Raw genomic sequence first — 27,288 nt, forward strand, 5'->3', positions numbered from 1 at the left:
CAGCTAAATTGTAGTGCATGTTTTTGGAATGTGGGAGGAAACCAGAGAACCAGGGGGAAATCTTTGCGAGCACAGGAAGAACATGCTAACTTCACACAGAAACAACAGCCTGCCTGTTAAAGGACTAGAACCGGTGACGTTCGTGCTGTGAGGCAACAGTGCTAACCACTGGACCACTGCGCCGCCCTGTGAAGGGAAAGGTGGAGGAGTAGGGGTGGATTCTTTAAATCGAAGATGACTGTACTGAGAACTGTAGGGAGAAAACCTGGCTCTTTATAGTGATTTAGGAATCGTTTGATTGGTGGATCATACATAGTTAATGCAGAACCAGCTGTGTTCAATCATAATCGCGTGATCCTCTCAAAATTAAATTATAAATAAACTTCACTCATTTTCCTTTGCCTTAGTCCCTTATTTATTAAGGGTTGCCACAGCAGAATGAACTGCCAAATTTTATTTATTTTTTTGCATTTTAATATTATAATTTGAAATAATGTACTGTTTATAAGCCTAGATATGATGATAGCTGAGCTAGGCCGTGGCCTCTGGTGCTCAATGGCATTTCCATTTGAGTTTTGACCCTCTGAGGTTCCTCTAGTTCAGGGTTCATCACACCTTTTCTGCCATTTCCCACTTTGGAGGTAGAGGAGGGCTCTGTGCCCCTCCTTTTCCAAATCACATAAACAAAATGGTCTGTCTTGTCTTGAGGTCGTTCATCAGTAGGTCGTGTGCATGAATTGGAGCACTGTTAAGGAAAGTGATGAGCTTGGTTCACTACATATTGGGGCACACGGAGTATGAAAACATGTTCCATACGGAGTATGGAGTCACAGTTCTACCAGAAAGACCAGGGATATAAATATGATATTGAATTACATTTATTTGATAAGGATTATCACATATCACATTATTATAACATAAGATTTCTTTGGCGGAGGCCCCATCTATAGCTTGAATTGGAAGCTTTTAGATCCAGCGATGACTGCCAAAGACAAAGGCAGGGCGCTGCCTACCCCCCTGGACAGGGCCAACATGGTGGTGGTGAGGAGGATGGTGGGTGAACATCCACGCCAGTATCTGCAATCGAATGTAATCAATGGGCAGCTTATATATTCCTTGTGTCTCTTGGCTATTGGTTGGAACTGATTGTAATGAGTGACATGACATTAGGTCTTTCTGGTAGAACTAGCGCTGAAAGCTAAGTTTCTAAAGTTCAGTTTCAAATGGTTTATTTTATTTTCAAGATTTGAGGTGAACTATTTGCTGCTGCTTTCATTATGGCAGTAAATGTCACCTAAAATGTCATTCGAACTCACATTATTAGCATTTAACACCGAATAAAGCACATCAGGTGTACCTGAGGTGATCATTTTCATTTATCCTGTTGTTCAGCTGTGTGTCTTTGTTTCTAAAAAACAAAAACTCCTTTATAATATGGAAAATATTCCTTCTATTTCCCAATGATGGGTTGCGGCTGGAAGGGCATCCGCTGCAAAAAAACATATGCTGGAAAAGTTGGTGGTTAATTACATTGTGACGACCCTAGATTAATAAAGAGACTAAGACGAAAAGAAAATGAATGAATATTCCTTCTATCATGTGTCGCTGCTTTAGGACACGGTGTAGGATCGGTAGTCAGGCACGGTCTGTTGATGACGTCAATCTGGCAACCTGCGCTTGTGTGGATTTGTCAAAGGAGGGGCAGAGTGAAAATGTGTATTGAACCAGGAGTGCAATACCTAGTTCAACCACAGGGTGTAAAACTTACATACTGCACCTTTAAATTTTTGTAATGTTATGCATGAAACCAAAACTCGTTAATACAATATAAACACAAACACATGAATAATTAAACACTCTCATTAAGCAATACCACATTAGATGTAAAAAAGACAAAAAAGCAATGGGAACAAAACTGTTTCAAAACAGATCGTAAACACATGAGAAATCTCACACAGGTACAGTGATGTTACAGTAAAACCATAAAATTGTTAAATGTTGGTAACAGCAGTTCACTGTGTGCATGCATATGTTTTACATATGTAAATGTACATATTTAAATTAAAGACTTATTACATGTTTTACCTGAGGCTTACCCAACCATCAGGCTTATTAATTTTGGGCTTACCCACTAACTTTTTCAGATTATGTCATTTATCCTCCACTTCTTCATGGTTGCAGCTGATAGCGTGATCAGTGGAAACTGGAAGTGAAGAAATGAACACAAATAAAAGACAAATAGAGGAGCGAGGATCCTGGGAAAGAAAAGCAGAGTTTCTTCTGGCTGTGGCAGGAACTGTGGTTGGACTGGGTAACGTGTGGAGGTTTCCTTACCTCTGCTACAGAAATGGAGGAGGTATGAATATAGCCTAAATGCAGATTTCTTTATACACACTTTTGAACATATCTGTTTTTTGTTTGTGAAGAGAAATATGCCAAAACAGGATCACATAGTATAAGTGTAGGGTGCTTTCATACCTGGATTTTTTTCTTTTATATCGTGGTTACTTTGAGAATACACTACCTGACATAAGTCTTATTGCCGATCCCAGTTTAAGAGCCACAAATAATAACTTGACTTGTAGTTTATCATTTGGAAATGTGACAGAAGGTAGATTTTTCCGATTAATCATCTGTTGATCTGCATCCCAATCATCACAAATACTGCAGAAGACCTAGTGGGACCAAGATTCTCACAGAAATGGGCTAAGATTCTCACAGAAATCAGTCAAGTGTGCTGAAGAAAAAATTCATGATTTGGAGTTACATTTAGTTTGGGGGTGTGTGAGAGATCTGCAAACGTTGAAGAGGCCGTTTTCTTTCTATAACGTTGCTGCTCTGTCTCAGTGTGGATGGGGAAAACGGAGACATCTGAAAATGGAGGCTGACATATGATTGGGGCTTTTTCCTAAATATTAAGTACCCTACACATAGTTCAGTCTTTCATCCTTTCCTTGTAAGTCCAGATTTCGCAAGTTTGATTTGGAAAACAAACTCCAGAGGACACATGGGGTAAATCTTCAAAGGGAAACGTGTACTTTATAACCTCATTCACATCACCCTGGATTTGTTGTTTTACTTTCTTAACAACAAAATGAAAACATGATATAAGGAACTGCCTATTTTCATTTTGATATCAGCAACTTAACAGACAGAAATGTTGAGGCTTCGTGTAGCTCCATATTTATATGACCATCATCTTCATGCATATTTATCACAAAACGGAGCCTATAACATTACTGTCTCCTTTCATTTTCATTGAAAATACGAAACATAACCTGTCTCTTTCACTGAATATCAGCTTTAATAATCAATAATAGCCATTATAAAAGTATAACGTACAATAAGTTTATACAATATAGGAAATAAAGGCAAGCAATCAGTCAATATGCAGAATCAGTGTTCGCGGTTACATTAATTAATATATTAACCCAACTTATCTTTGCGCTCAACCAAAGCACGTTACCTGAGAACAAGTAATAGATTCAAAAGACCAAAGTCGGGGAATATGACATTAGATATAGACAAGATGAATTAAATATCACGTTTAACACCTATAGTGAGATTAGATCTAGCGGTAGATCCTTGATGAACAGTCCGACGTGCACAGCTCTCATATATGGGTAGATGTGCTCAAAGCATGCTGCAGTGCATGTTAGAGTGTGTGTTGTCACATGATGTGTGTTTTCAGCAGTGTAATGTAGATGCAGAGTTGTTTAGAAATGCCAGTGTGAACACAGATCGTTTTCATTCTAAAACGCCGTTTTAAAACTAAAATGTATTAATGTACACAGGACCTAAGTTATCAAGGTATTTGTGCTGCCTATTACATTACAAACCACAGGAGAGGGCAAATTCTTCAGTAGGTTAGTGCTCCTTCTCATACTTCAACCTCCACAGTTCCTGAAAGCAAAGAAGGTCAAGGTGCTCCAGGATTGGCCAGCCCAGTCATGAAAATTATTGAGCATGTCTAGGGTAAGATGAAGGAGGAGGCATTGAAGATGACTCAAAAAATCTTGACGAACTCTGGGAGTCCTCCAAGAACGCTTTCTTTGCCATTCCAGATGACTTTATTAATAAGTTATTTGAGTCACTGCAGAGATGTATGGATGCAGTCCTCCAAGATCATGGGAGTTATACACAATATTAATACTTTTTCCACTGCACCATGACTTTATATTCTATACTGTACATTATTTCTGTTAAGTGACAAGACTTTTGTCTAAGCAAAGTCAGACCTTACTGTCCTATTTAAATAATTAAAAATCAAGGCATGATCATATTTTATTTTGGTAAAATCCGTGTACTCTACAGGCCTTTGCCTGCATAAGCCACTTCTGATACCAAATGATCAACAAGAAGTCAAGTTATTATTTGTTGTTCCTAAAACTTGGATAGGCAACACGACCTTTGTCAGGTAGTGTGTGTGAACACTGGAATTTCATTGTGATTTGTATCAAATACTTTAGTGATCAACCCACTTGTGAACAAACTCTGGTTGAGAAATCAATCCAAACCAGTTGACCAATTGACTGCATCACAATATGTGATGAATTGTAATGGCTACACTGCCTGACAAAGAGAAAGCCAAGAAAATAACTCTATTTCAGAACAATGCACATCTACATGTAAAAATGCCACAGACCTGTTTGATTTTCTAAATACAATTCACAGCTGAAAGGTGTTGCTGCTGCATTTCTTCCAAGGATTTTACTATTTGAAAAGTGACTTTAATTACAGCAAAATATCTATGATTAGGGCATATTTACAGTATCTATTTTGCAATTCAATTCATGATTTGTAGTCCTCATATATGGTGGCTACAGCTTAACATACACTGTAGTTAATTACTCCCATTTTATGTAAATCCATCTACACAAGTGTCGCCAAACTGTCAATAACAATCGACTGGTAGATCTTACTCTCCTGTTTGTTTTATGATTTGGCTAAGATAAATGCCTTAAGAGTTATAGTCATAGACTAGAAGTTTAGGCATTTTTGGCGTGCTGTTCCAGGAAAGGGTTCTGAGCTCAGAAGGATACTCTAACTCGTGTTATTCCCCTCAGAAGAGAGAGAGTGAGAGTGGTATGAGTGCAGTGTATAGCCCAGCCTCCGAACGCTCCTCCATTAAAGGGTCATGAAACACCAAAACACTTTTTTATGACATGTTGACAGTCATATATGCATCCCACGCTGCTAAAAACACTGTTAGAACACATATATTTCACTAACAAGTGAAAATTGTTTTTTGCATTATTTCAATTAAATTCGTTCCTCCGGATTGAAAATAATTTTTGAAGCTACATCACGGCAATGAGATTCTTGTGTAAATTTCAGTGTGGAGACTGGATGTCTGTACTGGCAGGTCTGTACTGGAGTTTTCATTATTAATTCATGAGAACCCTACTGAAAAAAACAGCTTAAACCAGCCTAGGCTGGTTGGCTTTAGCTGGTCAACTAGCCTGGTTTTAGAGGGGTTTTGGCCATTTCCAGGCTGGTTTCCAGCCTGGTCTTAGCTGACCAGCCTAGTCAGGCTGGGAGCCCAGCCAAAACCAGCTATGTTCAGCTTAAACCAGGCTGGAAATGGCCAAAACCCCTCTAAAACCAGGCTGGTCAACCAGCTAAAACCAGCCTAGACTTTTTTCAGCAGGGAAAGACTTGGTTCGAACCATTCAGCGCGATCTATTGTGAATGAGGTGCAACTTTATTAATATGCATGATAGCTTCGAAGACAGTGTTCAGATGGCAGAGAGATGCCACATTGTGTTGCCAACCATAATTAAAACAAATGTAAGAAAAAGAATTGTTTGAAGACATTGGGTCATCAGTGTTACGTTTATAAATGTGCCACAACGAAGGTTTTGTTCCATTTTCCCGCATTAACAGAGGATCCACATTTGTGGATTACAGTGGTCTGCTAACACACGACGAAAATATGTTTGCAAAAAATATTTTTAACCCGAGAGCTTTTCACATCTGGAAATGGTGAAATCTGGATTTGCCGCTCATCTTCTTTTTAAAAAAGACACAGTTCCAGTTGTTGTTTATTTTCCTCTCCCCACAGATTTGGTAGGTGTGTGATCAGTGTTCTTTGTTTATGTTTATTCAGATGGCAATGTTAGTTAGCATCATCAGCAGGACTCTTTCAGTTTTTAAAGACACACCTTAGTCAAAATGATTTAGTTACAAAGTTTACAGTAATACATTCATTCATTCATTCATTCATTTTCTTTTCCGCTTAGTCCCTTCATTAATCTAGGGTCGCCACAGCAGAATGAACCGCCAACTTATCCAGCGTATGTTTTACGCAGCGGATGCCCTTCCAGCCACAACCCATCTCTGGGAAACATCCATACACACTCATACACTACAGACAATTTAGCCTACCCAATTCACCTGTCCCGCATGTCTTTGGACAGTAGGGGAAACTGGAGCACCCAGAGGAAATCCACACGAACGCGGGGAGAACATGCAAATTCCACCCAGAACTGACCCAGCCGAGGCTCGAACCAGCGACCTTGCTGTGAGGCGACAGCGCCACCTACTGCGTTGCCGTTTACAGTAATGTCACTACAATATTTGTACTGAAAGATCCACTGTAAATGCTGCTCTCCAAATGTAAACAAACAAACATCTTAATCAAACTATTACCGTCATGTAGGATTTTCACTGTGCATGATTTTCGCCAAATTTTGTGACAGGCTGGTGCATATACACATGGCTGTTTGACGCTATTCTCTGCACCTACTGAGTCTCTGCATCTACCGAGAAATGCAGAAGGGTTTTTTTCTCCCTTATGGCGTGCGGTATCAAAATTCCATTAAAACAACACTCTTCCAGTAGTTCCTCACATCCAATATCTCATTTCTCACGGGGACATGCATGAAATGTTCCTGAATAAAGGTGAAATTGCCAAACTGCAGTTACAGTCGACAAATTAAGAATAAAACACCCGATATTACATTAAACGTAGTCACATGTCTATCTCCACTGCATCTGTAATTTGTTGCCACTGTGAAAATCAGCTGTTGTTCATGTAATGAAACTCCCCTTTTCATGCAAACCCTTCCCTCTTTCGCCTCTCGACACTCCCACTTAAACAAAGCTGGACTCACCAACTTTCCTGACTTTTTTCAAACTAGAGGTACGAAAACACCCTGTTGAGATGGGTGTACATGGCCCTTTAAGTAAATTAATTTGAAAGTGCGAAGATGGGGTGCTAGAGGGATGCTGAAGATCGAGAGAGATAATGGGATCGGGCATACAAATTGTGTCTATGTTACACTTTATAAGATCATTCACGAAAGGAGGGTCACTCAGCCAGTCAGTCCATACAAATAAAAAAATAATAAACTTTTGTCATTGCATTGCACATGTGAAGATAATAGGCCTGGACACTGCACATAAATCTTCATCAAAACCAATTATGAACCCCTTTATATAATGCATTGTTGAACTGCTCTGCTCTCAGGGGCGTTCCTGATACCCTACCTGATGTTTGTGGTGACCTGTGGAGTGCCTCTGTTCCTGCTGGAGACAGCTATGGGACAGTTTACACAGCAAGGTGCCATTACATGCTGGCGTCACCTCTGTCCACTAGCTGGGGGTAAGGCAAATCATATGAATGATTTCAAAATAATTATTAGCATCTTTTAAAATGTGTTTTTTCTTTCCTAACTAAATTTACCTTTATCAATATATGTGCATTAGTGCCATGATGCTGGTTATGTCCCCAGCTGCTTTCTCTTATCTGTATAATATGCAAATATATAATACAGTTAATATTTTAAACTCTTATATTTGCATTTGTTTTTCCAAAAGTTAGTGTTGATAAATTAGTTTATGTTGATTCCAATAATAAGTGTGTTTGCTTTTGTGAGGTATTGGCTATGCAGGACAGCTGAAAGTGGTGTACGGCTGTATGTATTATATCATCATTCTGGCCTGGGCGCTTTTCTACCTCATCTACTCTTTCAGCTCACAACTGCCATGGGCCAGCTGTGACAATACCTGGAACACAGGTAAATTATTATATGCAAAATAAATCAACTGTATTTTGTGTGTGTGTGTGCGTGTGTGCGTGTGTGTGCGTGTGTGTGTGTGTGTGTGTGCGTGTTGTTGTTGCTGTTAAACCAGCAGTCCAATGATGTTTAAATTGTTGATTGACTAGTTTTAAAGATATTCTATAGTGAATCAGTATGTATGACTAGGACTAGATAGGCGACGAGGTGGAGCAGTAGGTAGTGCTGTCGCCTCACAGCAAGAAGTTCACTGGTTCGAGCCTCGGCTGGGTCAGTTGGAAATTCTGTGTGGAGTTTGCTTCATTTAAAGAACTGGGCTGCAAAACCTTCTTAAGGTTACATCATTCATAAGTTGTACCTTATCGTTAATATGTGTTTCCTGAAGCATACTTGGTTAAGTATAACCTGATTAAGTCATACTTTCATAAGCTTGGTCTGGACTCTTAGCTATTCCTTATCACTCCTTTTTTACATTGTTCTCTGGCAATGATGATAAAAACTGCAAAAATAATAACAATAATAACAATAAAAAATAGCTCCATTTTTAGATATTGCTGAAATTCAGCTTCTAATGGCTTCTCTTTCTTTTTTCCACTATACACACATACACACACAGTATTGCGTTTTGAGTATTTTCTGGGAGTGTCACGAAATGTCGTGTCACGAGATCTCGTGAGATTAAATCGCAACGCGATTTCTCGTCGAGGTAAAAAGTTGTCTCATGAGTTGAGATGTTAGCAGGATGGAGCTTGAGGGTGAAATTAGCATTGAAGATTGGAACCAGGATTGAATTTGAACCGCAAATCAAGTGCTTTGCACACACCTGGTAAGGCTGGCCTCTGTGTTGCACATGTCACTCGGTTGGACAGGAGTGACGTAACCACTTTTTTTCTCACCGGAGTTCAGAGGCTGCTGCGTTATTCATGTCCAAGCAGAGGCTGCAACTGCAACCGCAGCCAAATAAATTAACCATGGACAGTACTACGCGATGGAATGTCACTTTAGATTTACTATTAAACTACTACCATTGTGTGGGACTTTTAGCTGTATTTTGCGACAGGACAGTCCACACAGCTGCTTGACAATTTTCTCTGCACCTACACACATCTCTAAGCACACACACATACTGAACTGCTGGAGACTCAACACACCTGCCTTCATCATTACCAAACACGTTGAAAGCTGCGGTCACACTGGGCTTTGTGTGTGCAAAATTCTGTCATGCGGTGCTGCTAAAAGAGGCGGGATTAAACAAGATGATTAGACATTTAAAAAAGCCAGCGATTGGTCCATGTTTTAAATTTCTGTCCAGAGAGGTCCGGTTTTGATCCTCGATTGGTCTCATGCAGTCAAGTGATGCGATTTCGCAGGTCAGAGTTCACCAAGCTTGAACTTTGCACCGCAGCAACATGCGAAACTTGACGCATGACCTTGTGTTTCCGGTCTGACGCATTCAAATAAAAAAATAACGCAAAAATAAAATTATATGCATGTTCATTAAAATGGAAGTCAATTCAATACAAGTTGATTAAAAAAACACCAAATTGTTTTGCATTTTGTGATTTTTTTTTTTATTAATTTTTTTTATTATTTTTTTAATAAAAATCTTTTTTCCATTCATATATTGGCAAAATATTTGAATTCTAAGACTATTCCATTTATATGTTTCATCATTAAGGATTTCTTTAAAAAAGTGTAAAAATTTCGTTCTCGTGAACCCAACCTCGTGTCTCGTCTCGTGGAGTAGGCGTCTCGTCACACCCCTAGTATTTACACATGCTGACCCCCTTACTAAGGGAAGTTTCATAAACGAGTTTCGAGAGGAACACGTGATATGATCAACTTCAGCTGATCCTCATCACTAATCATTAGCTAGCCTATCGGAGCACTCCAAAACTACTATATATATTCTAGCTAAAACGTCATTCTCTATCTCTGTTTTCAGAAAACCAGCAGATAGCTATCATCTCGCTATTCCACTAAACATGGATAAGCAACTGACCACCGGCAACAACCCTACCAACAGCTGCAGCCGCAGCTACAGCAACAACAACAACAACATTGAAGCTAACGAGGGCGACGCTCTCCCAACAACTCCAGCCGTAGTCCAACGTATCATCATCCAGCCCACACCGCAGCACGAGCCCGATGCTCCAGTGAGAGGCCGCAGGCCCATCCGCTCAGCAACAACAAGATCATCTCGCTGACTCCAATCTCCGTCTCCTACAGCTTCAAATCGCCACTTACCTTCACCAGCCTCTTCCTATGCCTCCACCACTTCTTCACCAATCACCACCAGGAAAATGACCGCAAATGAACTCCGCCAATGCATCACAGACGCCGGCATTACAATCCCAAGCCGTTGCAATAAGTCCGAACTCACCAAACTCTACGCATCCATTTCCTCATCGACCAGCCTCCCAAAGACACCAGAAAGTCCGGCTCCCGCCACGCCCCCTATCCTCAGCGCAGCAATTCTCAGCCAGCACTAAATCAACCAAGACCATCAAGAAAAGCACCAAAGAAATCAAAAAATTCAACATCTCATCACTATCAAGAAAACAGGAACACTATTGAAGCCATAGACATACAAAATGATGACATCACCCAAGACATTAATCCTATTTCCTTAACCAACAACCCCCCCTTCTGGCCACCAGCTCCTAATTCCAATGAATCCTCCAGCTCTCACCATCCAGCTACATCTACTTCTTTCAACCAAATCCAGTTTTCCCTTCCTTCTAATCTTCCCATCCCTCCAACTCAGCCTATTCTTACTCATCAGCCTATTTTTTCCCGTCCTAATGCCTTCCCCCCCACTGCCGCCTTTCATTCCTCTACCCTTCCCCCTGTTTCGCTCCCCCCATCCCTTCACAACGCACTCACTTCCAGTACTAACCCCCCCCAGCAACCCTCCATTTCTACTCATATTTCTTCCGCATGCCCTCCATTCACCCTAGCCACCGCTACCCCCCTCCCTATTCCGCAAAACGCTCCAGTTTTGGAACCTCCTCCCATTTCCAACACTACCAAGAACCTCATAATTTCAGGTGCAGATATAGATCTCTCTACACTCCTCTCACCCATTGCACCTCCCACGGCGGAGCGCCAGATAGATTGCGGCGAATTCTCACTCACCCTAAAATCATCCGCCAGCACTCAAATCCGTACACTCTCTCTAGCAGAATTTCATGTAGCATTTTCTAGATTCACAGAAACGATATGTTCAGTTTTTCCCCATAGGAGGCGCGAGCTGAACGATTATATGGCCATCATTTCGGAGCTCACGCTCTCTTATGGGGGAACTCATTTCTATACCTACCATAAACTATTCTCAGCTAAATGCGCCATCCGTGTCTCACAGTGGAATCAATGCCCTTACTGGGGGGCTTTGGACACTGATCTCCACAACAGAGTTTTCCTAGGTTGCCATAATCTTTCCTGCGCGATCTGCCGTTCTAGTTTCCACACCACCACTTCCTGCCCCCTAGTATTTCCTTCCCCCGACGCAGCTCCTCCTCTCCCCAAATCCACTAGCTACGTTCCCCGCCCATCTATCCCTAATATCCCCTCTCTTCTTCCTACTCAACCCTCATCTTCTCATAACTATCCCACCACTCATCCCTGCTTTAATTTCAATGCAGGTAGATGCTTCAGGCAATCATGCAAATTCCTCCATACCTGCAATTACTGTGGCGGCACGCATGCCCGCATAATCTGCCAAATAGCAAAAGCTAATAAAAAATCTAAACATTATCTGTCGACTCCTGTTAACATTACTCAACTTGCATCTGAATTAAGTTCGCACCCTGATTCAAACTTTTCTGAATTTCTCATTACAGGCCTAAACAATGGATTCCACCCCGGCGTGTCAACTCTCCCTTCCTACAATCTCGCATGCCCTAATTTACTATCCGCCAATGCAGAACCAGAAGTCGTCCAACAATTAATCAAAAAAGAGATCGATAATAAATTTATGATCGGTCCCTTCCTTGCCCCCCCATTTAGCGTCTACAGAATTAGCCCTATCGGCGTAGCCACCAGAAAATTTTCTGGTAAAAAACGCCTCATAATCGACCTCTCATCACCCCACAATTCTCCTTTCTCTAGTGTAAATAGCACCATTTCTTCCGAAGATTTCGCCTTAAACTACCACGACATAGACCAAGCTATTTCCCTAATTAAACTAGTCGGCCGAAACGCTTGGCTTGCCAAAGTGGACATCTCCTCTGCTTTCAAAATAATGCCATTACACCCTGATTTCTGGCACCTCTTTGGCATTAATTGGAGATCCAAATTTTACTTCGCAGTGCGTCTAACTTTTGGATGCAGAAGCAGTCCAAAAATTTTCGATATGCTTTCAGAAGCTATCTGCTGGATCCTATCTAATAACTATGACATTCCGTATCTAGTACACCTTCTCGACGATTTCTTAATCATTTCTCCCCCAAATTCTCCTCCAGCTAAACACCTTACGATAACTCAAGAAGTTTTTGCTAACCTGGGTATTCCACTCGCAGAAGAGAAAACCGCCGGCCCTAGCACGTCGCTAGAATTTTTAGGTGTTAACCTAGATTCGGAAAAATTCCAAGCATCTTTACCCAAAGAGAAAATCGATCGCATTATCTCACTCTCTTCCATATTCCTGGAAAGAAAGCATTGCTCAAAGCGCGAATTACTGTCCATTTTAGGACACCTAAATTTCGCCATGCGCATCATTCCGCAAGGACGCTCCTTTGTCACTCACCTGCTCCAACTCGCAGCATCGGTTCACGGATTAGAAGATAACATATCTCTATCCGATCCGTGCCGTAACGAACTAAGTCTCTGGATTTCCTTCCTGAAATGCTGGAATGGCTGCTCCTTTTTCTATAGCAATCTAATAGAATCACCAGTCGATATTCATTTATACACAGACGCTGCGCCCTCTGTAGGTTTCGGAGGCTATTACCAAGGACGCTGGTTTGCTTCCTCCTGGCCCCCCCAAATGCAAGAAATTCCCCCACCTTACCAATCATCAGCACCATTCGAATTATACCCTCTAGTCGCCGCTTCCCTATTGTGGGGTGACGAATGGTCAGGCTCCTGTATATTAGTCCATCGTGACAACGAAGCCGTAGTTCAATGCATTAACAAAGGGCGCTCTCACTCACCAGCTCTAATGCCGTTTCTCCGCCGCCTTATCTGGACCTCTGCCAAAAAACAATTCATCATAACAGCTAAACATATACCAGGTTTTCATAACCAAATTGCTGACTCTCTTTCTCATTTTTTGTTTCAGAAATTCTGGCTGCTCGCCCCGGAAGCAGAACCAAATCCGACTCCAGTCCCTCCTTATTCAGAGATGATATTCCCGTAAACCACCCCATGCATCACTTACATCAAACATCCATCTCCCTCATACTACACGCAGTAGCCCCCTAGAACTTTACAATCCTATTTTACAGCCTGGAATACTTTAAAAATTTCCATTCCCTCTACAACACCTCATTTCCCAATTTTTCATTACTCACCATTTCCTCATTTATCACATACCTCCATACCACCAAAAACATTCAAGCTAGCTCTATCAGAAGCTACTTAAGCGGCATCCAATTCTTCCATAAATTAATACATGGCTCCGTATCAGATTCCATAGCTAATTCACAAACCAGCCTTCTTATTAAAGGCATCCAAAAAGCTAACCCCCCCCCACCCAGATTCCAGGCTGCCCATCACACACCGTATTCTATCCAAATGCATTTCTACACTACGGAAAACTATCTATCAACACATACCGACCGAACCCTAGATGCCATGTTCATACTCTCATTTTTCGGATTTCTCAGGTGTTCCGAAATTTCCATTGCGTCAAAATTCGACCCAAACATCCACCCCACCATCTCAGACCTAGCTTTGATTGACGAAGAAACAATTTCTTTCCACATCAAGCAAAGCAAAACAGATCAATCACGCATAGGACACTCTATTTACATATTCAACATCCCCTCCTCTACACGCCCATTCCAAGCACTCTTAGCATACATGCACTACAGGAAAACCCTTAGCTCCAACCCCATCTCTCCCCTTTTTATAGATGACTCATTCCACCCAGTTACACGCTTTTGGTTTCAAAAACACCTAAAAGCAGTCCTTCGCATCTCAGGTTTTACACCAGAATCATACTCTAGCCATTCATTCAGAATTGGTGCAGCCACCACAGCAGCACACAAAGGATTATCACAAATGCACATATAAACACTAGGAAGGTGGTCTTCCGAAGCTTTCAAATCATACATCCGCCTTAACCAAAGCCACCTTAAGGCAGCCCAAATGACAATTTCCAGATGAATCTATCATCTTGCATCAACACTCTGATTTGCCTAGAGTGAAGCTTTACAAATATTGGTTTTAAGGAAACAGGCAAATATAGCCTACACTCCTTCTAACTACGCTTCCTTCAACCCAAACTCCTTAAATTTTTTCCGCCAACTAGTGCTCCCAGGAGTCTCCCCTAATCCCTGACTCCTTTAAGAGCCAGCCTTTAATAGCTCACAATACCCGAGCTGTGACTTTGTGCCCGAGTCACGTCACTTTCCCCCTTAGAGTAAAGCCTTTCAGCTATAGGATTTAAGGAAACAAGCAATATAGCCTATTCCCCCTTTTTTTCCTTCCAACTACGCTTCCTTCTATCCAAACTCCTTAGTTTCCCGCCACCCAGCGCTCCCAGGAGTCTTCCCCACTCCCTGACTCCTTTAAGAGCCAGCCTTTAATAGCTCATCTTACCCGAGCTGTGACTTCGTGCTCGAGTCACGTCACTGCCCCCCCCCCCCCAGACAAGCTATATGTGCATGAAGCAAACGCGTACGCATACGCATGCGCTTTCGCACCCAGTGCATACACATGCGAGTGATGTGGACATGCGTCTGCCTACATCCACGCATTAACGTTCAGCCGGCACCCCTTTGCCTAACCTCTAATGGTAGTCTTCACCGCCAACCGACTCCCGCTAGAACCAGCCTTTAATAGCTCATGGCCCGAGCTGTGACTTCTAGCTTCGAGTCACGTCACTGCCCCCTAGCTAACCCAGCTTCATTTGCATATGCACGTGCATATAGCAGACAGGTACGCATTCGCGTGGTAGTCTGCGTTTGCATGCACGCATGCAGGCATGTATGCACGTGTACGTGCCGGTAATGTATACATGCGGCCTGATACTCCCATATGTCTGGGCGCATGTCATACAAGGCTGGCCCCCCAATCTCACCCTCTAGCAGGAGTCTTCACCGCCCACTCCCTTCTCCCCGACTCCCGTTAGAGCTCAGCCTTTAATAGCTCAACAGTCCAAGCTGTGACTTCGAGCTCGAGTCACGTCACTACCCCTCCAAGCCCTAGATTAACCCCCCTTTTTTATGCTTACGTGCCCGTTCGCATATGTATGTATGATTTTGTGCGCGTGTGAGCATGTACTAATATATGTCCTTTCTTCCTTCCATACTGCCATATCCAGCAGCCGGATATAACATCCCTTTTTTGCCTTTTGGGGGGCGTTCTCCGAATACACGGCTGCTGTCCCGAGTTGATCTGCATTTTGGGGGACATTTGAGAAACACCTGATCTCGTGTCCCTCCTAATGCTCATTAACCAGGCGGGAGCCTTGGGCTCATTTATCTCCGAGCTCAGGGTTCTCTCCCGGGACAGCATGCCAAACCTGCTATTATAGTTGAGCATTATCTAAGTGTGAACTCTTGAAGGGAAGTTTCATAAACGAGTTTCGAGAGGAACACGTGATATGATCAACTTCAGCTGATCCTCATCACTAATCATTAGCTAGCCTATCGGAGCACTCCAAAACTACTATATATATTCTAGCTAAAACGTCATTCCCTATCTCTGTTTTCGGATCCATCCCCCCCTCCCAACCCCCCCATATCCTTACATTATCCCTCCTCCTCTTTGATCAGGCAACACGGTGGCTCAGTGATTAGCACTGTTGCCTCGCAGCAAGAGGGCCACAGGTTCAAGGCCCATTTGAACCAGCTGGCACTCCCTGCGCAAAGTTTACATGTTCTCCCTGTGTTTGCATGGGTTTTCTCCGGGTCCTCCGGTTTCCTCCCACAGTTCAAAAACATGTATATAAGTGAATCAGAATACAGTCACAAGCACCCAGTGTATACATGCCTAACCAACCAGCCAGAAGCGGGGGGGACATTCGAGAAACACCTGATCTCGTGTCCCTCCTAATGCTCATTAACCAGGCGGGAGCCTTGGGCTCATCTATCTCCGAGCTCAGGGTTCTCTCCCGGGACAGCATGCCAAACCTGCTATTATAGTTGAGCATTATCTAAGTGTGAACTCTTGAAATATCTTATAAAACATTTTGACAACAAAATTGGAAGAAAATTTCAAATATGGTCCTCATTTAAATGCGAATTCAATACCCTGCATATTAATAGCATCTTCCTAGCACACAAAAAAAAATATAGATCTTCAACATTAAAATTTGGACTAGATCAGGATTATGAGTAAATAGTTCCTCAGAGTATTACCATGCATATCAAACATTTTAGCACTTCACAACATCTTATGTAAGAATGTAAACCTTAAGCAACCTCTTTAAGGTTGAGGAGCACACTAAAAAGTGCTATACCTTAAGTTAAGATGTCACTTTAGAGTCTTCATAGCTTTCTAAGCGACAACGTTATCCAAAAATGCAGTCCAATGTTGACCCAATTTCTTTTTCAACTTAATGTAAAGAATGGTTTCAATATTGTATATTATACATGAAAAATATTTGCATAGCTTTTCCATGTTTATGAATTGTATGTCTGCAGTATCTATGTATTTGTGTTTATCAATTTCTCACTTACTTTCTCTGTTTTAGATGGTTGTGTAAATCTTGCAGCAAAAAATCTGACTATTAACCAGACGACATTGGTGAATACAACACCGGCAGCTGTTGAGTTCTGGGAGTAAATAATATATCTTTAAAAATAGAATTTACAATAAGCTAAATGTTATATAAAATCTTAAAACGTTTAGAAAATAAAAAAAGAAAATAACTCATCTTTCTTTCTTGACACACTACAGACGCAGAGTTCTGTCTCTCTCTGGAGGTATTGAGGAGGTTGGTAAGATCCACTGGGAGATTCTTCTGTGTCTCATTGTAATGTGGATCATATGTTATTTCTGCATCTGGAAAGGAGTCAAATCTACAGGCAAGGTGTGTAAGAATATTATATAGAATCGTCTGCTTTATTTATGCTTTGGATGGGCAATGCGGTGGCGCAGTGGGTTGCACTGTCGCCTCAGAGCAAGAAGGTCCCTGGTCTGAGCTGGGTTAGTTGGCATTTCTGTGTGGAGTTTGTGTGCTCCGGTTTCTCCCAAAGACATGCGCTATAGGTGAATTGGGTAAGCTAAATTGGCCATAGTGCATGTGTGTGAATGGGTGTTTCCCAGTGATGGGTTGCAGCTGGAAGGGCATCCGCTGCGTAAAACATATGCTGGATAAGTTGGTGGTTCATTCTGCTGTGGAGACCCCAGATTAATAAAGGGACTAATCTGAAATAAAAATGAATGAAATGAATGAATTTATGCTTTGGATTTGGATCATTTTTATTTTTTAAACTGAGGTCACTCTGGGAATTATTGTAGAGTATAGACTTGTTGTCTTTTAGAGAATTATTCCTGTTTTTACTTTGCATTAGTATCATTATTTCTTGTATTGCACTTGTAGGTGGTGTACTTCACAGCTACATTTCCTTACGTGATGCTGCTTGTGTTGCTGATTCGTGGTTTGACTCTTCCTGGAGCTCTGCAGGGGATTGTGTTTTACTTGTACCCTGAACCGGCCCGCCTTGCTGACCCACAGGTAACTGTCCTCAACCTCCAAGATACCTTATAACCAAATAAATGCAATGGCTCAAAAAAAAAAAAAGAATGAAACTGTGCAACAACATACTATACATTCAAATTTGTGTGTTTGTTTAGGTTTGGATGGAGGCAGGAACTCAGATCTTTTTCTCCTATAGTCTATGTAGTGGCTCCCTCATTTCACTTGGAAGCTATAATCAATTCAATAACAACTGCTACAGGTTAGTATTCGCCATGGAAATGGCAAAACAATAAATAATGCACAAATTGATGGAATAACTAAAACATGTTGTATTTATGTGTTTTATATTATTGTTGTCCACCAGAGACTGCTTTTGGCTTTGCCTTCTGAACAGTGGCACCAGTTTTGTGGCTGGTTTTGCTGTGTTCTCAGTCTTAGGCTTTATGGCACATGTCCAGGGCGTCCCGATTGAAGAAGTAGCAGAATCAGGTACTTTATAAAAATACAGCAGGTAATATAGTGATGACAAAATGAATGACTAAGAATGTGAAATGTTCAAAATCAGACCTCCCTCTGTCTCTGTCAGGTCCAGGATTAGCATTCATTGCTTATCCACAGGCAGTAGCTATGATGCCTTTCCCTCAGTTGTGGGCTGTTTGTTTCTTCATCATGATTGTTTTTCTGGGGCTAGATACACAGGTCAGCTCAAACTAACACATACACATATTTATGAAAATATCTCTTTGTTCATTTAAATCATTGAAATATACTGTATATTAAATGCATTTAAAAAAAACACAGCCTTTTGTGGAAGCATTACTTTTTTGCATTTGCTTACTAACAGATTTTATCATTAAAGCATCCTTTAATCTTTGCTTATGTTTTCTACATGAACTAAAAAACACTTGTCTTGAAAGTACAGTAAATGCACACTTTATCCACATCCAAAATGAAGTCATAGCATTGCAGTCCAAAACAAACCCTAAAACACCTGTAAAAATGACGGTTTAAATAACTACAGCTCAAACATAATCAATTTATAAAATTACAATCAAATTAAACATTTTAATTCCCGCTAAATCTATCAGAATAATCATAAACCTTTTGTTTTTTAAAAAAAATAAAGTTCTAAATATAAATAATATATAATAATAATATAAATATATTTAAATATTTTTTGTGCTAATTAAAGGCACAGTATGTTATTTTCACCACTAGATGGGGTGTATTCACAATAAACAAAGGCATATTATGATGATGCTGTTGATCATAATAATTACATTTTTAATAGTTCTGTTATAATGCTGCTCCTTGCAGTAATGAAAGGCACAATATGTCAAAATCATCTTCAGTGTTTTCCTGTTTTCTAAAAAACCAAACGTAATTAACAGGAACACACAGCACGCGATCCATTTTACTACTTAAATTTGCTTATTGTTCCCGAAAGCATTCTTCAGAACATTTGTGTAAAACTTGGCCTGATGGGCTTTATAACGTTTATGCTTATCGAGTTTTATCCATGGGTTCTTGGCTATTACCCGGTCTATTAAGGCCACTAGATAGAAGAGTCCAACTCAACTTCTGTCCATAAAACATATGGTTTGTTTTCAGAGCGTTTATCAGCATAATCTCTGGATGAATTCACAGACTACTCTTTTGCGTCTCTCTGTTTTTATTCCTTACTGTCTTTTTTCTTTTCCTCTCCCCTCTGTACACGAGATATCGCAAGAGTAGAATCTCACATTATTTAAACACATTTTTAACTCTTACATTTGGTATCATGTAACTACATAAGTCAGCTAAATAAATAAGACCCTTCTAGTGGTTTTTGATTATTTTGATACAAATATCTTACATAATTAACCGCTACTTTTGTCAGTTGATTTAAACATTTATTGAAACAGAATTTAACCTCTAAAACAGTGTTTCCCAACCCTGTTCCACGAGGCACAACACCAGCAGTACATATTTTGGATGTCACTCTTTTCTGACCCATTAATTTTAGATTTTGAAGTCTCTTCTAAAGTTTTGATGTGTTGATTCAAGTGTGTCTGATGATTAGGAAGTTTAAAAATGTGAACTGTTGGTGTGCCACAAGGAACAGGGTTGGGAAATAATGCTCCAAAAATCTAGATTTCAATGTGCTTGAATTTAGAAAAACTCAGTGATTTCTTTTAATCTATTCAAAAAATGTACAATTTAATGTCTGTCTTGCCAACACACCAGTCAAAAGTCATGGAAATAAAGTTATTAGCACAATCTTTCTGGTTCATATTTTCTACACTACAGACTTTGTGAAGTTTTGTAAATGAATTTCAAGAGGAGCACATGATACGATTGATCTCTCATCCGTAATCAGCGATAATCCAATTAGATCGATCCAAGCCTAAAATAAGTAGACCGATTTTACCCTACTGCCTTATCTTTGTTTGGAAGTATCTCCTCTTCCACCCCATTTCTTCTTTTCTTCCTTTACCAGGGGGAGCTCTTGAGAACTGCCGGTTCTCTGACTCCCTTACATGCTAATTGACCAGGCAGAAGCCCTGGGCTCAATTTTCTCCGAGCTCAGGGTTCTCTCCCAGGACAGCACGCCAAACTTGCTAATAGCGTCAAGCAATATCTAAGTGTAAACTTCTGAATACTGTTATAACCAAATGATTTCTTATAATATTTACTGATATTAACATTCTAATGCATTTTCTGCTTTATTCTTCAAAGTTTGTAGCAATGGAGTGTGTGATTACATCAGTTATGGACTTATTTCCTGGGGTGCTGCGCAGAGCTGGACGTCGAGAACTTTTCCTCCTACTCTTCTGTCTAACTTGTTTCTTTGGGCAACTCATCATGGTTACAGAGGTCAGAAGAGTGTTTGTGTGAACATGCATGCGTGTCTGTGTGTCTATATGTGAAAGAGAGTATGAGAGAGACAAATAGTCCAATATTGGTGGCACCACATAATGGACTTTAGATTTGATTATTACATGTAATATCAAGCTGCATGGTGGCGCAGTGAGTATCATGTTCGCCTCATAGCAAGAAGTTTGCTAGTTTGAGCCTCGGCTGGGTCAGTTGGCATTTCTGTGTGGAGTTTGCATGTTTTCCCCATGTTTGCGCTGGTTTCCTCCGGGTCCTCTGGTTTCCCCCACAAGTTCAAAGACATATAGTACAGCTGAATTGGGTAGACTAAATTGTCCATAGTGTATGTTTGTGAATGAGTTTGTATGGATGTTTCCAGGATAGCACACCTTCTTATATTTCCTGAAAGCAAAGAAGGTCAAGGTGCTCCAGGATTGGTCAGCCTATTGAGCATGCCTGGGGTAAGATGAAAGAGGAGCCATTAAAGATGAATCCAAAGAATCTTGATAAACTCTGGGAGTCCTGCAAGAACGTTTCGATTGCCATTCCAGATTACTTTTCCAGATGAAGTTATTTGAGTTGTTGCAGAGATACATGAATGCAGTCCTCCAAGCTCATGGGAGTCATACACAGTATTAATACTTTTTCTACTGCACCATGACGTTATATTCTATACTGTACAATATTTCTGTTAAGTAACAAGACTTTTATCTCAACAAAGTCAGACCTTACTGTCCTAATCAAATAATTAAAAATCGAGGCATGATCATATTTTATTTTGGTAAAATAAGTGTAATCTAGAGGCCTTTGCCTTTCACATAAGCCACTTCTGATACCAAATGATCAACTAGAAGTCAAGTTATTATTTGTTGTTCCTAAAACTTGGATAGGCAATAAGAACTGTATTTGCTTAAAAGCCCTGTAGGTAAACAAATATTCCACTTTTTTGCAGGGGGGGATTTATGTGTTCCAGTTGTTTGACTACTATGCCAGTAATGGAGCCTGTGTTCTGTTCCTGTCTGTGTTTGAGTCTCTGGCTATAGCTTGGGTCTTTGGTGAGTTTCAAACAAACTACAAAAAAACCTATTTTACCAAAAAAAAGTAATGACAGTATTGTTTTAAATTATTCTCTACACACCACAGGAGCTGAGAAAATGTCTGATGCCATCGAAGACATGACAAAGTCCCGACCCAACTACATATTCATACTTTGCTGGAAATACTTTACACCTTTGGTGTCCCTGGTCTGTATCTATAAGCAGAGCTTGTTCCCTTAATTACCAAAATTACCCTAGTAACTGGACAATTTTGCCTGTGTAAATTATGGTGAAACATAACATATCAGACACTGCCATCTTGAGGAATAAATGCCAACTGGATTTTTTTGAGTCATTACTGTAGATCCAATGTGTTGTACAAGAAAAATATACTTAGACTTTTACATACTTAATGAAGCGACAACAGACATTTATTTAATACTGTTTTAAATAAAACATTCTTTCTCCACATCATCTTTCTCCTCTGTGTTTATTTTCAGGGTTTTTTTGTTTATTCTATGGTGAAGTACAGACCTTTGACTTTTAAAAACTGGTATGTATATCCGGACTGGGCATATGCACTAGGCTGGTTACTGGCTCTGTCCTCCATTCTGCTGGTGCCTGGATGGGCGCTGGGCCAAATGTGTGCTAAGAAAGGAAGCCTAAAACAGGTGGGGATGAAAACACATTTACTCATCATTTTTATATTTACATATCTGAAGACATCTTCATGTATCCTTTAATCAGTTTGTGCGAATTAACAATTTAAACAAAACAAACAAAAAAAAGAAAGAAAACAGAAAACAAGTAATTAAATTGAATGTTCCAAAAATGCTAATGTTGTTTCCTTTTGTCTGTGTTTTTTACAGCGTTGGCGCCACTTGTGTAGTTTGAATACAAATCTCCCTCTGTCTTCTAAGAAACCAGCTGAAATACAGGATCAGACTTTTACTGCTGAGATTGACGACTTAGTCAGCAGCAGCACAAACTAAACCATTATATAATTTCAATATACATTTTTGAAATAATTGGGAAAAACTCAATAATGTATTGTTATTACATAAACTTTGTTGAGTGAAAATATCTGTAAGCATGTTTGGAATCATGACTCTGCAATAAATCACTTATCTAGCATAATACGGGTCAATGCAGTGAATTAATTGTGTGCTGGTCGGGAGCCAGCCCCAGGACTGGAGTTGGGAACCATTGCAATAAGTCTCTAGCTAATCTCTTAAGAGGGGTCTGGCTGCTGAATTGGTGCCGATGTAATCTGCACTGCATCCAATGCTTTTTAATGTCCTCCCTAACCCTCACAGTGACGTCACTAGCTCCATTGAGAGCATTGTGTCTGACATTGCATCTCTGGGTGATGCAATCTCAGCTTGCATCTCAGGCTGCATCCAGATACTATTGAATCTCTTAGGGTGTACTCACACTAGGCTATCCGAAACGTGCCCAGGCATGTTGTACCCCCCATTTCCCGGTTCGTTTGACAAGTGTAAGTGCTCTGAATCAGGTTCAGTTGGCAAGCCCTGACCCAGTTGAAAGAGGTGTGCCAGAGGGTGGTTCAGATGGGCTTTGGCGCGATACGCTTTTAGTGTGATTTTGTTCATTCTGCTTATGCTGTGAATGAGGTTCTTATACTGAAATGCCCTCATTCTTTTTCTGATCCTTTGTTATTGAATGTGTTTTTATAACTTTTGCCTTTGTACACATTTCTTGCCATGTTATGCGCTTTGTGCGAACAAACATTTCAAATCTTGAATTTTTTTAACTAGTGGGGACTAGTTGTTGGAACTTAGGTCTGTTCAGGGGGCTAGGTGAGGGCTGTCTATGTTTAGCCATTAATCAAACTTCCAAACTTGCTCTGGGCCCAAATGGTTTGGCACACTCTAGCCCATAGGTCTCAAACTCTATTTCTGGAGGGCCACAGCTCTGCAAAGTTTTGCTCCAACCCTAATCAAACACAGCTGATCCAACTAATCAAGGTGTTCAATACCACTAGAGATTATTAAGCAGGTGCGAGTTGGAGGTGGTTACCTATGCAGAGCTGGGACCCTCGAGAAATTGAGTCCTCTCTGTATACTGCTCTCTGATCGGTTGTAGATCATCGTACTGTCAGAAAAGTGACTAATTCATACAAATCTATACAATTTGGTTCATTTGAAAACTTACAATTTTTAAATGGAGATGGCTCCAAACCCCTCCAAGGATGGCTAAGTCTCTTCATAATATCAAACCCTGAGAACTGTTGTGAAAATTCTACGAGATGAGACCACGAGAATTGTCAGGCACTAAAACAATAAACTTTTTTGATCTGAGAAGAAGATCTGAAAACCAGCTGTTCAACTGTTCATCCTGTGCCCCCCTTCCACTGTAGATGTCTTTGACAATACAAGCATGGGCTGGAAACACAGAGCTACACCTCACAGGTGGGAATGCGAGGAATCACAGGTGGGAATCACTCCTCTCCTTTCACCCTGAAGCCCCCTTCCTGATCTTTACGTTGCCTTATCCATTAGAGCAGATCACTCACATTTCACATAAAATGTCTAAGTTTTTAATATGGTGTATCTTGTAGCTCTATATTCATGTTTGGTATCATTTTAAATGTCTCTGTGTGATTGGTAAAGTGGTCTTCATTTCACTGTAATATTTAAATACTTGTATTTAAATATTTGTATTTGTTGATTTGGTTTTTGGCTTTGATAAAGCAGGTGGTTCACACCTCAAACTCATTACCAGGCAGGGGTCTTGGTGATGCTTTTGTTGTCTTGAATTTATGGCTGTTTGTTCTGAGTTGAGTATGTCAGGAAAAGGTGCGAGATGGGTCCATACCTGCCAACACTTTTCCTGGGAGTCTCCCGTATTTCAGACCCATCTCCCGTATTGTTCTGTGTCCCTGAAAACATCCACCCCCCTCCTCAGCTTTTTGGTACAGTCCCCATGCGCACCAAACCTTCAGTTTGCATGCAGCACAACGCTCCCCCTTCATACCAAACCCCCCCCCCCACTCCTCACTTCGCGCACAACATAAGCACCACCATCCCCCGCTCTTCAATTCGCGTGCACCCCCCCCAACCCCCAGTCTCCCGGATTTGAGGAAACAAATGTTTGCAGGTATGGATGGGTCTTTGGGATCTTGTAGCCAGGATTCCCCATTGCAGTGTATGAGCCTCTGAGCATTTGCATCAGAGACTCACATGCTCCAACGTACTTTATGCATTTTGGCATGATACACTTTCACCTGGAAAATAAAGTGTTAAGTTTTGATTCATTCTAAATTCTCCTGAAATCTTTTATATCCAGTGGATTAAGTGGGGTCTGCGATACCATTATGATGTGACATGATTACATTTAGATTCTCGAGATGTATTTGACTGTACGCAGCCATTTTGGCACGACAGCGTGAAGATCTCTTAATCATCTAATCGCTGATATTAGCAAGTTGTATGGGAATGACTAAATCAACTACTTTTTTAGGATGAGTGAGCAGTAGGCAACCAGACTATTTGAGTATTAGTTAACCCTGCACGTCCCTTTGACTACCTTCAGAGTGTCGAGATAATGTCCGTGAGAGTGTACGCAAATCACGGGGCGTGACAATTCCGTGCAGTGTTTGATCCCTAATGCACATATAACTCGAGCATGGAATCAGATATAGATCAAAACTCTAAATTGAGTCATAAATGATGAATGTGATCCGTTCTTACAATTAGAAATACTGTCTAAATTTGAAGGTCACTTAAAATTGGAGGCAGATTAATTTCGGAGCTGACAAACAAATGTAAATAAATTCTAATAAATAACAGAATTCTTTTCAGATGCACTAGAGATGGCTTACATGCAGTTAAGCTTCGACCATGCTGTTGGTTTTGTCATTGGGCTAATAGATGAACTTCTACAGTTGGTGACAGTCCCTCCATGATCTCCCAGAAAAGCGAGTGATGTCTTTTCAGCGTGATATGCTACAGAAATGCTCCGAAAAGAGGTTTGAGTTTCTCTACAAAGATAAATACATCCCATATAGACACATTTTGTAGAATGAGTCGGAAATGCTTAATATTAGATCGGAGTCCATAACTCTGGAGCTGAGAATTAAACAAAACCACATTCCTTGTCAGGGATATAATAGCAGCAGAGTTGTAAAAAATACTGAAACCCAAAACCTAACATCTCTTTAAGGGATTGCATTTAAAAATTGGAATAACATCATCCAAATTTTATTCTGCCAATGAAATGCCAATTGAATTGGCGGAGCTTAGCTCCACAGCTGAAACTGATGAGCCAATTAGGGCTATATCAGTCGGCTGCTGGAGCCAGCTCATCAGAATTTGCCTGCTGAAGAGCCGATCGCTCAGCTCCCAGCTGGAGACTCAGGTGCTGTGGCAGTGGAGACACACGTCTCCGTTCCCTATTCGGGGAACGTGGGTTACATACGTAACCAGGACGTTCCCCTTCATAAGGGAACTTCTACGTGTGTCTGTATAAACAGACTTTGGGAGACTGTATGGAAAGCGCCACAGCAGCTAAGCTGAGTCGATGCTGGGGGCCTCGGAGGAATTCTCTATGGTTTGCCTGGGAAGGGGAACTTACTAGTAGAGTAGGAAAAGTGCACGCTCCTCCGGGTTAGGGAGCCTGGCGCAGCAAGCGTTTGTGACACCGAGCTGCCCGATGGCCAGCTGTGAGCCAGTGCATCCATGCCGAGGGGGGCCTCGGTCAGGAAATAAAACAGCTGGCAATGTGCGTTCTCGGTGGCAGCAAACAGGTCAATATCAGCTGGACTGAATCGGGGTAGAGTCTCCACTCTCCTCGGGACACTAGCTGCCGTGAGAGTGCATCGGCTGCACAGTTGAGCTCGCCCGGAATGTGAATGGCAAGCAGCGATTTCAGCTGCGTGTGACTCCAAAGGAGCAGACGGCGAGCGAGCTGAGACATGCGGCGAGAGCGTATACCCTCCATACGGTTGATATAAGCCACGGTGGCCATGCTGTCCGTCCTGACCAGCACGTGTTTCTGCTCCAGCACCGGAAAAAAACGGCGGAGAGCCAGATACACTGCCAACGGCTCCAGGCAGTTGATATGCAGGCGGGGTCCGGACCACGGAGGGACGTGCCAGCGGAGGGGCAGCTCGGGATTGGAGTGCTCATCCTGGGAAGTGGTGCATCCTGAGGAAGAGCTGAAAATAAGAGAATTTCTCTTGCCTTCCTCCCTGGATCAGCCTGGGATATGGGAGCGTTTAGAAAGCAAGCTTTGTCAACGTCTCTCACATCGGCCAAGCTCAGCCAAGGGTGGCGTTCCTGGACCACTAATGTGGCCATCGTCTTCCCCAGGGCACGAGCAGGTAGTCATGAGAGCATAATCAGTTGCCGTGCGGAGCTCATGCAGCAAGCCTGGGGGAGAACCGCCCTCCTGCATCTTGGCCAGCTTCTAGGCTTGGTAGCGTTGATAGGTGGCCATAGTGTGCAGAGCGGAGGCGGCCTGGCCCGCAGCAGTGTAGGCTCTGGCCGTGAAAGACTCAGATAACCTGCACGTTTTGGAAGGGAGTTTGGGCGAATCT

At 41.4% G+C, this 27,288-nt stretch overlaps 1 protein-coding gene across 2 annotated transcripts; it reads left to right on the forward strand.

Moving 5' to 3' along the window:
- Positions 1-2,164: 2,164 nt before the first annotated feature.
- Positions 2,165-22,964, forward strand: LOC130245495 (sodium- and chloride-dependent GABA transporter 2-like). Of its 2 annotated transcripts, none has more exons than XM_056478192.1 (14): positions 2,165-2,356; positions 7,472-7,606; positions 7,896-8,021; positions 16,885-16,972; positions 17,091-17,223; positions 17,737-17,871; positions 17,991-18,094; positions 18,200-18,324; positions 18,422-18,534; positions 20,554-20,691; positions 21,644-21,746; positions 21,835-21,935; positions 22,229-22,399; positions 22,598-22,964. In XM_056478192.1, exons 1-14 carry the CDS (start codon positions 2,218-2,220, stop codon positions 22,718-22,720), a joined length of 1,734 nt encoding a protein of 577 aa, XP_056334167.1. In that variant the 5' UTR covers positions 2,165-2,217; the 3' UTR covers positions 22,721-22,964. The 2 variants fall into 2 exon arrangements, with proteins under 2 accessions (XP_056334167.1, XP_056334166.1); XM_056478191.1 differs by having other exon boundaries at positions 7,881-8,021; positions 22,598-22,898.
- Positions 22,965-27,288: the final 4,324 nt, after the last annotated feature.

Source organism: Danio aesculapii, chromosome 18 (assembly GCF_903798145.1).
Source record: "Danio aesculapii chromosome 18, fDanAes4.1, whole genome shotgun sequence".
NCBI lineage: Eukaryota > Metazoa > Chordata > Actinopteri > Cypriniformes > Danionidae > Danio > Danio aesculapii.

Bases quoted from the DNA above. Each gene is read 5' to 3' on its own strand.
- LOC130245495 (XM_056478191.1), top strand. From the start codon at position 2,218: ATGAACACAAATAAAAGACAAATAGAGGAGCGAGGATCCTGGGAAAGA. The intron at 18,095-18,199 runs GTTAGTATTCGC...GTTGTCCACCAG, and splicing joins TTCAATAACAACTGCTACAG to AGACTGCTTTTGGCTTTGCC. The intron at 22,400-22,597 runs GTGGGGATGAAA...TGTTTTTTACAG, and splicing joins AGAAAGGAAGCCTAAAACAG to CGTTGGCGCCACTTGTGTAG.